Source organism: Antrostomus carolinensis, unplaced genomic scaffold (genome assembly GCF_000700745.2).
Source record: "Antrostomus carolinensis isolate BGI_N321 unplaced genomic scaffold, ASM70074v2 scaffold12556, whole genome shotgun sequence".
NCBI classification, from domain to species: Eukaryota; Metazoa; Chordata; class Aves; order Caprimulgiformes; family Caprimulgidae; genus Antrostomus; species Antrostomus carolinensis.
The window spans coordinates 10,880-27,875 of record NW_010321246.1 but is presented as its reverse complement, the minus strand read 5'-3'; the positions used below and the strand labels follow the sequence as shown (position 1 = coordinate 27,875).

The 16,996-nt window shown below is 39.3% G+C and overlaps 1 protein-coding gene across 1 annotated transcript in view; it reads left to right on the top strand.

Annotated features, from left to right (window-relative positions):
* Window positions 1–417: 417 nt before the first annotated feature.
* The window catches only part of WDHD1 (WD repeat and HMG-box DNA binding protein 1), a gene marked incomplete at its 5' end in the record, with an annotated part of 26,211 nt that continues 9,632 nt past the window's right edge, over window positions 418–16,996 (top strand). The window contains 12 exons of the mRNA XM_010169870.1: window positions 418–468; window positions 2,390–2,485; window positions 4,712–4,804; window positions 5,701–5,807; window positions 7,480–7,615; window positions 7,779–7,977; window positions 8,168–8,361; window positions 9,502–9,686; window positions 11,206–11,447; window positions 11,956–12,093; window positions 13,682–13,838; window positions 15,717–15,831. Coding sequence (XP_010168172.1) covers window positions 418–468; window positions 2,390–2,485; window positions 4,712–4,804; window positions 5,701–5,807; window positions 7,480–7,615; window positions 7,779–7,977; window positions 8,168–8,361; window positions 9,502–9,686; window positions 11,206–11,447; window positions 11,956–12,093; window positions 13,682–13,838; window positions 15,717–15,831 — 1,713 coding nt within the window. The remainder of the gene's footprint in view (window positions 469–2,389; window positions 2,486–4,711; window positions 4,805–5,700; window positions 5,808–7,479; window positions 7,616–7,778; window positions 7,978–8,167; window positions 8,362–9,501; window positions 9,687–11,205; window positions 11,448–11,955; window positions 12,094–13,681; window positions 13,839–15,716; window positions 15,832–16,996) is intronic.

Here is a 16,996-nt window from a genome sequence, read left to right as displayed (position 1 = left end):
TAATTTCAGCTGACCTTACTGATGATGGAGTGTGTCGCAACTTGTTGCCTCCCAGGAGAACTTGGGTCTTTGCTTTACTATTCAATTACTGTCTATGTTCTTCTGGAATCTAATGCTGATTTGATTTTAGAGGGGAAAAGATGGCTCACTAAAGAGATTTCATATTAATTTTGAGCCTTTTTTGCAAATGAGCAGCTCACTTGAAGTATGAGGGTTTGTAGCTTGGAGTCAAGTACAATTATCAAGATGACAGTATTAGAAAGTTTTAAGACTTAAAATGGTTTAAACAGGGAGGCTTTCTTTTTAAAGATGACTATTATTATGTGTTCATAGCATTGGTTATGGGGATATTTTCAATTTTATAGCATTAATTTCTCTATGTTCTTATTAATTTGTTTACAAAAATCTCTTACACAGGCATCAGCGAGCTGTGATGGTTCTGTCAGAGTGTGGAAAATAGCAGATCAGGTAAAAGACTTGCCTTTCAGAGTTCAGTCTTTCATAAGATATCCAAGATTTCACAGACAGCAAGAAGAGATGGACTGAAATGACTTTGTTGGAATAGGGTTTTCTTTTTGGGGAAGAAATCTAACTACACTTTAGAGTAACAGAATACTTTTATCTATTTAGGGGAGAAATTCCAAAACCTGATTATGAAAGGTTGCCTGGCTAGCTGTGGATTATTCTTCCTGTCTGTGGAATCCCTGATTTTTTCTGTTCATCTTTCTTCATTGGCCAACATTGTGTATTTTGCCCTCAGCACATGCAGGAATAACACTTCTGTGTAAAGATATTGACATCAGATTCATCATTTCAGATTTTCAGCTCATTGCTTTCAGGGTTAAGGAAGTATTTTTATTCTAATGAACAACTATGTAGGTATATTTTGGTTTTATTTATTTTTACCAAGCTTCCTATGAAACAATAAATAATTTTCAGGGTTGTAGACTGACTGGTGAAGGTGGAATAATGCTCTGAGATGCTACACAGTATCTTCTGGGACAGGCTGCCCAGAGAGGGGGTGGAGTCTCCATCTCTGGAGGTGTTCAAACCCACCTGGATGTTTTCCTGTGCAACCTGCTGTAAGGAACCTGCTTTAGCAGGGGGGTTGGACTGGATGATCTCCTGAGGTCCCTTCCAACCCCCACCAGTCTGTGATTCTTTTATAAGTGATCTGGTTGGTTAATCTCGTTAGGAACACAATTACTTTGATTTAGGATTAGGAAGCAATATGGATTTCATGTGCCAGGATCACTGAGATGATGCCCATGATGATGACCTTTTTCTTTGATAGGGGACTTAGGAACACAGTGTAGCTTCAGCATCTCCTGCTCTCCACCTATGGCACACATACTTGGTTTTCTAAGGACTTGGAAGTTCAACTCAGTGCATTTCAGCCTTTTAGATTTGAATGATTTTAAGGCTATTGATAGGGGACTTGCTATTCCACTTTTTGTTTGTTTGTTACAAACTTCACAAGAGTTTCTCAGAAGAAGGATGTAAATCACAGTTTGAAGAACATAATTCATTAGAAATACAGTCTTCGTGCTCAGCTTGGCAATATTTGGCTGAAATAGTTCAGGGCAAGAGATCAGATTTAGTGAGAGAATCAGATTTAGTCTCTGCTCGTGGAACTCTAACGAATTTGAAAATAGGGTTTCAGGTGGATGTTTTAATAAGGCAATTCTGCATATGTCTGTGTGATTATTTTTCCTAAATGCAATTGAGTGAAACAAGAGTCTATGTTGAATTATTCCTGCAAGCACAGTTGAAAATGTGCCCCTGCACTTGTGGATTGCTATTTTTTAAAACAAAAGCATACTTCTAATGCAAAATCTCATGTCCCAGACTGACAGTGGGTGCCTTTGGGGGCAATTACACTAACAGTGTCCTGGGACTGTGGCAGTATGATGTATGTATCTGTGCTGTAATTTGAGGATATAGCCATTCATTCTTTATCCTGCTGTGGTGAGATTCAGGCGGATGTGTGTCACCTTGCTGCAGTTGATTTGGGTTTGAGAAATGCATTTGGCCAGACTTCTCTGTAACCTAAAAATATGTGAGCTCATTTGTTCTGTACTTGATTAGAAACACTTGTTCTATGATCTTATTTCTGTTAGAAGTAGTTGTACTTTCATTAAAATAGTTTCAGGTCCATATTGGCAAGACATTTTTTCTGATTTTATTTTTTTTAAGGCAGTAGGTACTGTTGTATTTGGATGAAAGAGATTATTAAGTTCCAAAAATGATGTGTTTAAGTTCCAAAAACCAAAAGGTTCCAAAAATTTTTCCTTTTCATTTTTTTCCACACTTTTCCTTTAAGAATTTGTACTATGCAGTAGATTTTCACAGAGCAAGAAAACTCATTTGTTTAATATTTTGTTTTCAGACATGCACGACAAGCTGGCCACTGCTGCAGAAATGTAATGATGTGATAAATGCTAAATCAATATGCAGGCTTGGCTGGCAACCTGGCAGTGGGAAGGTAAGTGACATTGTTTTAGCCACATCTTAATTTTTCTTTTCTTTTTGGGAGTTCAACAGTAGAATTCAATCTGGGTAAGCCCAAATTGCAACTCCTGGGACTAAAGAAAATATTTGGGGTGAAGTTCCCATTTAGGAAAAATAAAAACCTGGAAAATGATTACTTGCTTAAGCTCCAGGCTGTGTTTGGCAGTAGTCCATCTCTCAGCCCAAAACAACGTTAAACAGTCGTGTTGTGCTGAATAGGAAGGAATATTGTACACGAGGGATATGATCAAATTGCTCACAACAGAGCATCCAAGGAGTTCTGTCTTTCTCTACTTTAATTTTACCCTATTAGTAATCTTGCTCTGTAAATATTTCCTTAGTAAGTTGTTCCCTTTCTTGTAAGGCCCCACCTGGAATACTGCGTCCAGTTCTGGAGCCACCAACACAAGAGAGACATGGACCAGTTAGAACTAGTCCAGAGAAGGGCCACCAGGATGATCTGAGGGCTGGAGCAGCTCTGCTGTGAGGACAGGCTGAGAGAGTTGGGGCTGTTCAGCCTGGAGAAGAGAAGGCTCCAGGGAGATCTTATAGCGGCCTCCCAGTACCTGAAGGGGCTACAAGAAAGCTGGGGAAGGACTTTTCATAAGGACAACTAATGACAAAACAAGGGGAAATGGGTTTAAACTGAAAGAGGGGAGGTTTAGATGAGATATTAGGAAGAAGTTTTTCACTGTGAGGGTGGTGAGACACTGGAACAGGTTGCCCAAGGGAGTTGTAGATGCCCCCTCCCTGGAAGTGTTGAAGGCCAGGCTGGATGAGGCTTTGAACAACCTGGTCTAGTGGAAGGTGTCCCTGCTGCTGGCAGGGGGGTTGGGACTGGATGAGCTTTCAGGTCCCTTCCAACCCAAACCATTCTGTGATTCTATGATTCTGTTGTGACTAAAGGTGGTGCTGATAATAGAACATACTACAGGTGTCGCACATTGTGTGTGTCCTGCTGCAATAGAGCTACATATGGGTCACGAATCAGAAGGTTTGGGAGTTAGTACAGCTCTATACATGTCTCTGTAGCACGTAGCCTAGAACGTCTCTGCAGCATCTGATACTGCAAAGAGGAGAGGAGGAAGGAGCAGATAAATGTGAACCTGTGTGAAATGAGGCATGCCCTGCTACGCTTGAAGTAAAGGACAAGGGATTGAGAGAAAGTTGGAGATTTGGAAAAATTGTTCATAGAATCACAGAATGGTTTGGGACCTTAAAGTTCATCCAGTTCCAACCCCCCTGCCAGCAGCAGGGACACCTTCCACTAGACCAGGTTGCTCAAAGCCTCATCCAACCTGACCTTGAACACTTCCAGGTGTGTCAGAGCCTATTCGTCCTTTATTGACATTCCACTGTACTGGATCTAAAGAGTATTTCCCAGTGTTCCCTCACTGATTATTCAGTTCTTACCTGAATAATCTTCTGTTTCCCCAACTTAGCCTTTGTGTCTTGTCCACCTGTGTCCACTCTTCAGAATACCTGGCTGCTACGGTAGCATTACATATAACTTCTCTGTGGAAGATAGCATGTCACCTGCAGTACAAATTGTTTCAATATCCCTATTGCATATAAACAAATACATTCATTTTTAGGCTAATTCTTCACACATACTTGAAATGTAAGTAGTTGTCTCGCTTCTCTTACAAAGCAAATTGTTAGAAGTCTTGAAAAAAAACCAAATCCTAAAAAAATGAACAGGCAGTAACATTCATGTAGTTTTGTGAAAGATTAAATGAGCTATTTCAGGAATCAGCTATTCAAATAAGATTTATTGAGAAATTGTCACCTGGTCAAAAGAGTTTTGGGGAGGAAGGGAAAAGGAGAACAGAAGCCTTGTCCTCAGAGCACTGAACACTATTTTTATGTGTTTGTTAGCTTTGTTAGCTGTTTCATAAATGAGAACTACTAACCTTACGGTGCAGCTGTCATTGTCTTCAGTGTTCGGCCAGAAAAAAATGAAGATTAAAATAAAAACAGGCGTGTTTTGTTATGTTGCATGTGGAAAACATTAAAGAACCTTGTAACTTAAGTTACTTTATTTACTTTCTCAGTTGGCATCGTTAGGATGCTAGAGAACTGTTAATTACTGAGGCAGTCACAACTGTAATACTCCTGAATGAAGGAGCTATGCTCTTTGAATGTTCTCGTTGAAAGGTAACTGGTTTTAAATCGTCTGATTCTTGTTTCCTTTGAACAGTTGCTGGCAATTCCTGTAGATAAAGTTGTTAAACTGTACAGAAGAGAAACCTGGGATAGTCAATTCGATTTATCAGATACATTCATCGCACAGGTAGGTACATAGACCAGGTGCTTGATAAATATTCCATAATGTAAATGTTATTCTGCTAGAAATTATCTTCTGGACACTATATCTTTTTTTTGTTTTGGTTTTTTTCCTTTCCCCCACTTGGTAACAATTGCTTATATTTTCTATTTAATTTCTGATCCTGTTACTCTATTGGAAAACGAGGCAAGAGATACTAGATGAGTGTCAAACACATCTTTATGTGGCTCTGGTTCCCCTCTTTCATTTATAGTAATCCACTGGATCTCTAAGGTCTACTGGTGAGTCAGCAGCTGCAGCTGAACAACATCTGTTTTCACAAATGGCCCTAAATACATAGCTTTTTAGGGAAAATGCCAAGAGTATTATTTCTGTACAGAACAGAGAGACCAGTTGTTCACTTTATATTTTATTAAGCTGAAATTTAGCTACATAGTAGCCTTCATTGTGCCATCCTTTTTTCTTTTGACCTCACTTTATACTTGGAAACCTTTGGGTTAAAAAGGACCACTTTGCTAGTGTTACTGAGATACAGAACACACAGTCTTGGATTTTCATTTATGGAACTATATTAAGTTCAAAATAAATAAAGCTATGTTTAGTGCTGAGTTTGCAAAATATGTTTCTGTCTATGTGACTAGAATAGGGTTTTGTTCGACCTCATGGCAGCGTTTAGTGACAGAAGATGGATATTCCTGGAAAAAAATAAGTGTGCTATCTTTAAAGAATAATTCTTGCAGGGAACTACCTAAAGCAGCTCAGGAGGTTGGCTATGATTTGCTAAAGATCATTATTATTTTTTTGCTATTATTCCAGAATATGTCTGTTTTAAACTCCAGATTATGAATGCTGTGCATGCATTGGTCATTTTTATTTTTTTCTATTTTTTATTTTTTCCTTAGCCCTTGAATGTTGTGGCCTGGTCTCCTTGTGGGCAGTATCTGGCAGCTGGAAGTGTGGATGGGAGTATAGTGGTGTGGAATACGGAAACCCAGGAGTGCATAGAGAGGTATTCAGTGTTGTTCCATAAATCCCTAAGTATATGTTTGGGTTTTTTTTCTCTTGAAATATAATTTAGTTATCTTTTCTGCAAAACCTTTTTGTGCAAATGTAGAACTGAGCATCTTGAAAAACCTTAATAGGATATACAGGGCAAATCTTTAGGTTTTGTGCTGATGTTCCACTGAAAGATGGCACCCAGGAGACAGCATACAAAGCTATTGTTGGTCTATTCAACCAAGGCCCAAGGGACAGGACAAGAGGAAATGGCCTCAAGTTGTGCCCAGGGCAGTTGAGGTTGGATGTGAGGAAGAATTTCTTTGCTGCAAGGGTTCTGAGGCATTGGAAGGGGTTGCCCAGGGCAGTGGTGGAGTCTCCATCCCTGGAGGGATTGAAGAGTCGTGTAGACATAGTGCTGAGGGACATGGGTTAGTCATAGGGGACTTGTCAGTGTTGGGTTCATGGTTGGACTTGATGATCTTTTCCAATCCAGGCAATTCTGGGATTCTGTGAAGGTTCAGATCGAAGAATACCATTTACCTGGCCTCTTAGATGGTCTGTCAGCTGGTGATGGGGCTGGGAGCACTCCCACAGAGAGGGAGCCAAAGCACACAGGTCAAAAGAGAGCTACATTGGATCTGGGTGATGCTGGGAGGCAGGGCCACTGCTCTGTCTAGACTTGAGCAAGAGGAGGACTCTTCTCTTGTGCAACTCCAGTGGGGTGGACTAATATTCTTATGCAGAAGGGAATCCAAGGGCTGCCATATAATTTTACCAGGAAGCAGCTTCCACAAGAGTGTATCTCTTGGTGGTAGGTAGAAATGTGGCATTGTTTTGCCTTCCCCCACCATATCCAGTATGCATGTGGGGTTTGTTCCAATTCTATGGTCTATTTTTCTGTGTGCAAATATCTTTTATTAATAGTTGATTAAATGATAGTTTTGATTGAAAGAAATTTTCTTCACATCCCAAACCCCAAGATTATTGGCAGTAAGGTGTATTTTCTAAAGGGAGAGGGAAATACAGATACATCAGTCAGCCATCCTCATCTGGAGGCACAAAAGGATAAACTGACAAATTGTACCTTATCTTGGTTAGTTAAAACATGTCTCTTTCAAAAAAAGAAAATAAAAAAATATGACTAAGTGAGGCAGAGAAGGAATGATTTGTCTGTCTGAATATTTTGGGTAAGAAACATGATTGTTACTCTACCACCTGTATTAAGAATTAAAGGCAGATTATGTAAATAATTAATGGGAGGATTTATTTGTGGGACTAAAGGGTGGAAAAGATAGAGGGTTGACTCATCAGTTTGGTACAAGAGAAAAAACTGAATGTTCTTTTTATAACTGGGTGGTTCTGGAATGTGTGACTGCTGGGGAATTACTTTGTCTTTTCAACATGTATCAGGAACCTGTTTTAAGAATATGGTTCTGATTGATTTTTTTTGGGGTTTTTTTTAAAACAAATGATTTTTCTCGATAGAAAAGGAAGACCTGCTGTATTTTTTTACAGTAGCTGTTTATTCTAAAGGTGACCTATTATTTGTTTTATAACATGTAATGTCACTGTAATATCCCTTTCTAATACTAGTAAATGTTACCTCATTTTACAATAACTGTTGGGGAGGTTTCTGCCCTGAGAAGCTTACTAAAAATCCAGTATTTTTATATTCTTTGTAGGATGAAGCATGAGAAAAATTACACAATTTGTGGACTGGCATGGCACCCCAAATATAAGCAAATCGCTTATACAGATACTGAAGGAAATCTGGGATTGTTGGAAAATATCGGTGGTGAAACGAAATCAGATGACAAGGTGATCAGTACCAATTATTTCTTAAATTAACATGGTTATTTAGATTACCAAATTATAGTTAACATTCTGTTTTGTGTGTTGAAAGTTCCCTCTTGTGTGTTAATTCATTTCTTGAATTCCATATCCAAAAGAAGTTTTATGATGACTGTTAACCTGGTTTTAGGTTGCCAGTAAAGTGACTAAAGACTACAATGATCTCTTTGATGGGGAAGATGACGCCTATTTAAATGGAGATATGATTGAACCACAGTCTTCCCCAAAGGCTGGAGCCAATGAAGATGATGGTGATGATGATGATGACCTTATGCCAACTCCAGGCCATCTGAGACGGGCAATAATTGATGATGATGATAACTCACTAGGTACAGAATTAACTAATTTTCCAGGGTGCTTTAGTGCTGTTGTTGGGATGATCTCTGGCATCCTCTACTCAGATATATTTTGTCTTATTTTTCCAGAGAAATCTTGACTGTTTGGTTTGGGTTTTTTTTAAAACTATATTATCTCATAATAATGTGTAAAATATATATATTTTTTTTAAAAAACTTCTAGATATTGGGATGATAAAAGCTAGTTCTAATCTTCTTGACAAGGAAGATGATGATGATGATGATCAGACTGGTGGCTTTCCAGCTTTACCACCATCATCTACACAACAGCCTTTCTACAATGGGCCAATGCCAACCCCCAAGCAAAAGCCTTTCCAGTCTGGCTCCACTCCTGCACATCTCATGCATCGTTTCATGGTAAATCTTGCTGCTGTGAGGTTATATAGATCTGGTTGCTTTGATAATATTGTCCAGCTATTGCTGTGTCTTAATCTAATCTTTTCCAAGATTTTTTGTTTTTAAATACTTCAAAGTGTGAAGCTAAATAGTGGCAAACAGCTTTTGTGTTAATGCAAAGACTGCATAATGTTGTACTTTACATTTCAGTTGCTTTTGATGTAGAAATAAATACTTGGCTTTAAGACAAAAGCAAGCTATACAGCTTGTACCTGTGCTATTGAATTCTAGCAGATCTTTTAAAAAATTCAATTTTAGACAGAACTTGTCGATATTTTTGTGTTCTATGTGAATCGTTCACTATTTCTTTCTAACTGCAAATTCTTCACACTTAATTTTGTAAGGAGAAAGATGGCACAGAAATGAGGATGAAACTAGTTTCTGTTTAATTTGACTGTTTTAGCAACTACAAGTCTTAACTACACAAGTCTTCAATCTTCCTCCAGCCTCTAACCTACTGTTGTTTCACAGAATCCCAGAATTGTCTGGATTGGGAAAGCCCTTTAAGGTCATCGAGTCCAACCATGAACCCAACACTGACAAGTCCCCTATGACTAACCCATGTCCCCAGGCACTAGTTCTACACGAGTCTTCAATCCCTCCAGGGATGGGGACTCCACCACTGCCCTGGGCAACCCCTTCCAATGCCTCAGAACCCTTTCAGCAAAGAAATTCTTCCTCACATCCCATCTCAACTGCCCTGGCCACAACTGGAGCCCATTTCCTCTTGTCCTGTCCCTTGGGCCTTGGTTGAACAGACCCCCCCCCACCTCTCTCCACCCTCCTCCAAGGGACTTGACCAGAGCCAGAAGGTCTCCCCTCAGCCTCCTTTTCTCCAGGCTCAACACCCCCAGTTCCCTCAGCCACAAGGGAACTCAGCACACTTGTGCTCCAGACCCTTCCCCAGCTCCGTTGCCCTTCTCTGGACACGCTCCAGCCCCTCCATGTCCTTCTTGGAGTCAGGGGCCTAAAACTGAACCCAGCACTCAAGGTGCAGCTTCACCAGTGCCCAGGACAGGGTTTCAGATGAGGTTGTAGCAGGCTGTTTTAGGGAAGAATGCTTGATCTGTTTTTGGTTTTGTCGGGGGTGTTTTTTTATAGGTATGGAATTCTGTTGGTATCATTCGCTGTTACAATGATGAACAAGACAATGCTATAGATGTAGAATTTCATGATACCTCCATACATCATGCAACACACCTGCCAAACTCTCTGAATCACACGATGGCTGACCTCTCCACTGAAGCTATTTTACTAGCCTGTGAGAGTACAGAGGAACTTGCAAGGTAAGTCATGGCCTTGCTCTGCAAAACCCGTAGTATGGAATTACACTTGGCTTGTTTCAAATATTTGGGCTTTTAATTACAGCTTCTTCACTTTTTAAGATTTTTTTGCTTTTGATCGTAGTCTTTATTTATGGGACCACTTTTGAGGAGGATTTTCACACTCGCCCACTTGAAGACTTCAAGAATACTGAAAGATGTATTTTGTTTCCTGAGGATTTTTTTAAATCCCTTTTTCAAATATATATATGGACTGGAAACGTCATGCATTGCTAGTTCAAAGGCAATTGTAAACATGAACAATAGTTTTTCAATCTGCTCAACTCAAAGATAAATTGTAAAGGTTATGCTATTTCTTTTCATACTGTTGCTAAGGAGACATGTTTGGAGATACCCAAAGGATTAGAAGTGTGAAGAACACAAGTTTATGAAAACCAAAGAAAGATTTAAGCAGCTGGGCCAGCTAGACTTTGTTCTTGCACTTAAGAACAATAGCAACAATATTTTATTGACAATTTCTGTGGAAATACCTTGAAGAAAGAACTTTCTTTTTATTTTCACATGTACAATGTTGTGATAAGTTGAAAGCACTTTTTCCATTTAAAGAAAAGAAAATTAACTGTATCCTAGCAAAAAAATCAGGACAAAAGGTATTATTGGTATGTACTGGTTATCTGACTCTGAAAATGTCATTTTTTTTTTTTCCTCAGTTGAAGTGGGTAATGTATCAAAAGCTGTGGTGTCTGTGAATTGGTCATTTGCAGTTCTGTTAAGATGGCAGAACAGAAATTCCTAATTTTTTTTCCCTTTGAAAGATAGCAAAATATGCTAGACTTGTAATGAGGGCTGATATTCAGGGCTAACGAGCACCTTCAGCTTTTATTAATGTTAATTAAGCAGGACACATACCTGTTTCTATCTAAAATAAAAAATATCTTTCCTCAGACCTCTAAACTGTCTCTGCTTCAGGCTTTAGAGGCTCTGAATCTACGGTGCTGGAGGTCGAGCTGGCTCTTCAGTTCTTGAATAATAAGAGTAACACCTTTGCAAATGATCACTTATAATTCTACAGAAAGCTGGGGAAGGACTTTTCATAAGGGCAGTTAATGACAAAACAAGGGGAAATGGGTTTAAGCTGAAAGAGCGAAGGTTTAGATGAGATGTGAGGAAGAAGTTCTTCACTGTGAGGGTGGTGAGACACTGGAACAGGTTGCCCAAGGAAGTTGTAGATGCCCCCTCCCTGGAAGTGTTCTCGGCCAGGCTGGATGAGGCTTTGAGCAACCTGGTCTAGTGGAAGGTGTCCCTGCTGCTGGCAGGGGGGTTGGAACTGGATGAGCTTTCAGGTCTCTTCCAACCCAAACCATTCTGTGATACTATGATTCTGTGATTCTATTGTTACTTTCTATGACCTTCACAGATTCCCAGTTTCTGATAAAAACATAATATATTGGTATATTTTTCACATATTGTCTTTTTCTTCATGTTGAGATGTTTGACTTTTGTTCTTTTGTCTCTCCTTTAGCAAGCTCCACTGCATTCATTTTAGCTCGTGGGATACAAACAAGGAGTGGACAGTAGACATGCCAAAGGATGAAGACATTGAGGCTATCTGTCTAGGTCAAGGCTGGGCTGCTTGTGCCACGAGTGCCTTGCTCGTTCGTGTTTTTACCCTTGGAGGAGTTCAGAAAGAGATCTTCAGTCTCCCAGGCCCAGTGGTGTCTATGGCAGGACATGGAGAGCAGTTGATGATTATGTATCACAGAGGTAGTTTTCTCCCTTCCATCTTTTTTGAACTGGGGTTATGTTTTCAATCCTTGTCTGTTACTGACTTCAAACACCAATTAATTTGTATGTAATATGTAAAAATATAAGTATTTTACTTACCCTCCTTCTTCTTTTCTTTTTGGTGATGCTTATCCTTCTTCTTGATGATTCTTTTACTGTCACAACCCTCAGATCTTTGACATCTGACAGCAGAACCTACATTTTACATTGAGATGCCTGGATTAACCTGTGGGGAAAGGGAGAATTTTATAACAGTGACATTAAACTCAGGTTTCAGATATCCCAGAATTAATTACTATAGGAAATTAAGGAAGTAGTTGTTATGCATGCTTTGTATGTCCAAAATGACAGATAGTTGCTTGTCTGACAGCAGTATTCATGGATAACCCTGTATTAGAATTAGTTTTTTATTCAAAACTTAAATTTAACCAAGAGACAAGACAGTTCTTTTGTTTTCTAACATAGTCATTGAACATCATCTTCCCAGGTACTGGGTTTGATGGGGACCAGTGTCTCGGAGTACAGCTGATGGAGCTAGGAAAAAAGAAAAAGCAGATTTTGCACGGAGACCCTCTTTCTCTGACAAAAAAGTCCTATTTGGTGTGGGTTGGATTCTCTGCAGAAGGTATGAAATACCTGCGTGAGTGATGTTGAGAAATCTCCACACTGTTGGGGGAATTTTGGAGGAGAGTTTGGCTAATTAATACCCTTTTAGTAATGGTCTGGAGCAGCTAGAACAAGTCCAGAGGAGGCCACCAGGATGATGCGAGGGCTGGAGCAGCTCTGCTGTGAGGACAGGCTGAGAGAGTTGGGGCTGTTCAGCCTGAAAAAGAGAAGGCTCCGGGGAGATCTTATAGCGGCCTCCCAGTACCTGAAGGGGCTACAAGAAAGCTGGGGAGTGACTTTTCATAAGGGCAACTGATGACAAAACAAGGGGAAATGGGTTTAAGCTGAAAGAGGGGAGGTTTAGATGAGATATTAGGAAGAAGTTCTTCACTGTGAGGGTGGTCAGACACTGGAACAGGTTGCCCAGAGAAGCTGTGGCTGCTCCTCCCTGGAAGTGCTGAAGGCCAGGTTGGATGAGGCTTTGAGCAACCTGGTCTAGTGGAAGGTGTCCCTGCTGCTGGCAGGGGGGTTGGAACTGGATGAGCTTTAAGGTCCTTTCCAACCCCAACCAGTCTGTGATTCTATGATCTTGGGACCTAGACTTTTTTTTGTCTCCTCAACACTAAACAAAATTCTATTTTTCTATTCTTTCAATATATTTATCAGAAATCTTTAATATGTTTCTACTATGAATAGAGTACACTCGAATGTTACCAGAACTTGGTATGCCAACAGGTTGACCTGCTCAGCAAAAGAAATAAACTACATTAGAACACCATAACAGACAGGTTCAACTATCTTGGCAAAAGCCTCCCCCAAAAAGTTGGTAGCTTGGGAGGAGTTTTTATGATAACCAGAAAAAGTAATTTTAAAACAGTTAACTTCGAGAATCTACCCAGGTATTATGAACTTGATTTCTTCATAAAATGTTTTAGATTTGAACTTGTCAGTTAACTGCCCGGAGTGTTGTCTGTCAGAAGGTGGCGCATCTCTCTAAGGAAACCAGTTTTTCCCAGCTAGGTTGTGCTGTTTGGGTGAGAGGATGTCCTATTTGGGATAGTAAATCACAGAGTCACAGAATATTAGGGATTGGAAGGGACCTCGAAAGATCATCCAGTCCAATCCCCCTGCCAGAGCAGGAACCTAAATGAGATCACACAGGAAGGTGTCCAGGCGGGTTTTGAATGTCTCCAGAGAAGGAGACTCCACACCCTCCCTGGGCAGCCTGTCCCAGGGCTCTGTCACCCTCACTGGAAAGAAGTTTCTTCTCAAGTTTAAGCAGAACCTCCTGTGTTCCAGCTCACACCCATTGCCCCTTGTCCTACCATTGGGCATCACTGAGAAGAGCCTGGCTCCATCCTCCTGACATTCACCCTTAACATATTTATAAACATTAATGAGGTCACCCCTCAGTCTCCTCTTCTCCAAGCTAAAGAGCCCCAGCTCCCTCAGCCTTTCCTCAGCAGGGAGATGCTCCACTCCCTTCACCATCTTGGTGGCTCTGTGCTGGACTCTCTCCAGCAGTTCCCTGTCCTTCCTGAACTGTATCCACCAGTTTAAGCTTTAGCTGCCTGTCACAATAATTGATTTAATTTGTAATGAAACAGGTACCCCTTGTTACATGGATTCCGAGGGAATCGTGCGGATGTTGAACCGAGGATTTGGGAATACTTGGATTCCGGTGTGTGACACCAGAGAGCATTGCAAAGGAAAATCTGATCATTATTGGGTTGTTGGCATCCATGAAAACCCCCAGCAGCTCAGGTCAGATACTTCACAAGGAAATGCTTTGTTCCTCTTGGTTTTAATTTATAGAGCACTTCTTACTATGCAAAACTAGAAACAACTTTCATTAAAACAACTGGCTAGTAGATGTGCACAGTAAGTGATCTAGTTAATAAATTTAGTTCTACATGAATGTTTAATTACTAAATTGTTTTTGAATGAACTCATTAGAGTGTTGTGATGTGTAAGTGACTAATTGTGGCTTTTTGCCTTGGCTAACAGATGTGTGCACTTTGATAGGAGATCCCATCTCTGATGCAGACGCATTCATAAGGCTGCATTTTGCTAGATAAACCTACTGAAAAGTTATGGTTGCTGTTAGGAATCTACTTCTACTGTTCGTGGTTTGGGGGAGGTGGGGTTTTTTGGTTTGTTTTGGGTTTTTTGGTATTTTTGCTTAGCTATATTTCCCACTTTTGTCCCTTGAGAAGAATCCAGTCCTGTAACTAATCTACATCATTAGGCATAGATAAATCAGAGCTGTCTATCGTTATATTAATATTTAAACTGTGTCCATGAAGAACCATTTTGTATGTAATATTGCTCACATATTTAGCTGAGAGTTAGCCATTCCTTTATAAAATGTAGTGGTGATGTTTAAATAACTCTGTTTCTCTGTATTGTAACAAGCATCCTCAGTCTTTAGTTAATAAGCTTTGTTTGTAGTCCTCTTTATTCAGTGATTCCTACCAGGGCAGAATCCATCAGCTTGCACATTTTACTGAAATTTAGGCTCTTTTCCTTTGCTAGTCATGCACAGTTGTAGAGCTTGGTGGGAGACTGCATTTTATTTAAATTTCTGTGAAATTGTTTGTAATCCTCTGGGGTTTTTTTTTAATAAGAGAATGATTTGCTATCACTGGTGAATGTCAATTCACTGTCTGTTTCTTCCTCCAAATCACTAAGTAATGTTGGCCTCCAGAAAACACACCAAAAATGTGCAGCACACATCACATGGATGGGATGGTCAACTGTGAGTTTGCCATCGTGGGTTTTTCCTTCTACTCTGAGAAAGATAGTGCTGCTCTCCGAGTTGCAACAAATGTTTTATTCAAAGCCACTAGCATATTAAAGATAAGAAGGGGAGAGGGCTGTTGTAGAAACACCATGTGCCTTAATTAACACAGATAACCAGAACACTAATACTTCCTGTTCTCTCTCTTTTTTTTTCCCTAGTGTCTGACACAGTAGCTTATAAAACCAGACATTTTTGTCGATGCTGCCTTGGTGCTGCTGGAAATACAGCTCTTCCCCCAATCAATGTTTTGCTTAAGTGATTGTTACCAGAAAGCACTAGTTTAAATATAATGGAATAATAAGCTTATGCTTTTAGTGTTTTTAGTGTATGCTTATCTGTTTTACCCCACTCTCTTTTCTTTTTTTTTCTTATTTTTTTTCCCTGTGTGTGTCTGAACACAGCACTCTCCACACAAAGTCCAAAATCCCTCGTCAAAATAAATGGTAGATGTGGCTGCTCTTTTTTTCCAGTGGCCTTCAATTGTTCAGTACTTCCTAATTTGAATAAATTGCATTTATGTTTTGTAATAGCTGTTAAATCACATGTTGTGTGAGATAGAGATCTGTGTCTGTTATATGCCACGTTTGGAGTTGCTTGTGTGAACAAGAACAGTGTGAGCTTTGCTGGTTTAAAAATCTTTAATTGGTTGCAATGTAAAAATAACCCTTTCTAATGCAATCTTACATATTGCTATACTTAAGGCAGTAATTTAATTATTACTTTTTAAAGAACAAATCTTCTTAAGGTATCTTGCTTTTTAGGAGACGTGCTTTAGATGTGGAACAACTGGTGACTGCAGGTGATGAGGACTGGATGTGTTTTTTGTTTCCCTTCCACAGGTGTATTCCTTGTAAAGGAGCCCGATTCCCTCCTACACTCCCACGACCTGCTGTAGCAATATTATCTTTTAAACTTCCTTACTGTCAAGTTACAACAGAAAAGGGACAGATGGAGGTATGGAATAGTGTTGAGTCCACAGCTGATAGTCTCAGCTGTCCCCATAGTAGGGATTATACAAGATTCCTATTAATCATCTCTTACTATGAAAGAGGGTGGTACAAACTCTGAGTAAGATGTGTGGCTAAGGAGGTTATTTGGGTTCAGTGTTTTGTACAGCTTTTCTGGTTTGGTTTGGTTTGTTTCACAACTGTTTCTAGAAGAATACAAAATAAAACTGTTAGAGTTGATGCAAGGTTTTATTTATACATAATCTATTTCTGACCAATCTTTCTATCCTTTTTTTTTAAATTATTTTTATTTTTTAATGGGTAGTGATAATGTTCTAGGAAGCACCACATTTTGAGATCCAAATCAAGACCCTCTCGAAGGCACCTGTTTTTTAATATCTTAAACATAACAAAATTTCTGGAAGGTCTTTTTTTGGAAGATGTACTAAGTGCTCTAATTCATACCATCACTCTGAAAAGATAGGCCTTCAGGCTTGACTTATTTTCTTAAGGTAGAAGCTGGTTGAAGCAAGATGTACTTGCAGAGAACTTCTAGAAGAATATCTCTAATATCTCTATTTATTCTTCAATTTTTTTAATAGGTTTAAATATTTCAATCTTCAGGGATTCATCCATAGTGCACGAAATAGAAATGAACCCAAAATTTGAACCTCAACCTTAGACACAGTTTAATGCTATTTGAAATTTATTCTCTTTGATAGAAGTGTAGATTAAAAGTTTCAATAGTAAACACTTGGTCATTTTTTAATGAATTCTCCTTCATTTGCTTCAAGTTTTTATGTTCTTTATCTGAGGGGGTATGATTTCCAACCCCAAAAAATAATCAAAGGAAAATGACAGGAACTATTAATTTAGCTTGAGGGCATATGTACTTCTGTGTAGGCAAAGAAACAGAATATTCCAATACATCTGATGAAAACATACTGGTTTTTAATAAGTTTATAGTTATTTTGTAGCAGAGTTAGCCTGGTTTAATAAGCTATACTACATAGCCTGAACAACAAGAGTTCTGTGTTCTGATTACCTGTCTCACAGATGATGATTACTCTTACAGTTACTGAGTTATTCTGAAATGCTTTCAATTTGCTGTGGGACAGAAATTTATAAGATAAAATGATCAGCTTTTTCTAGAATTGACTGTCTTGGTAGCA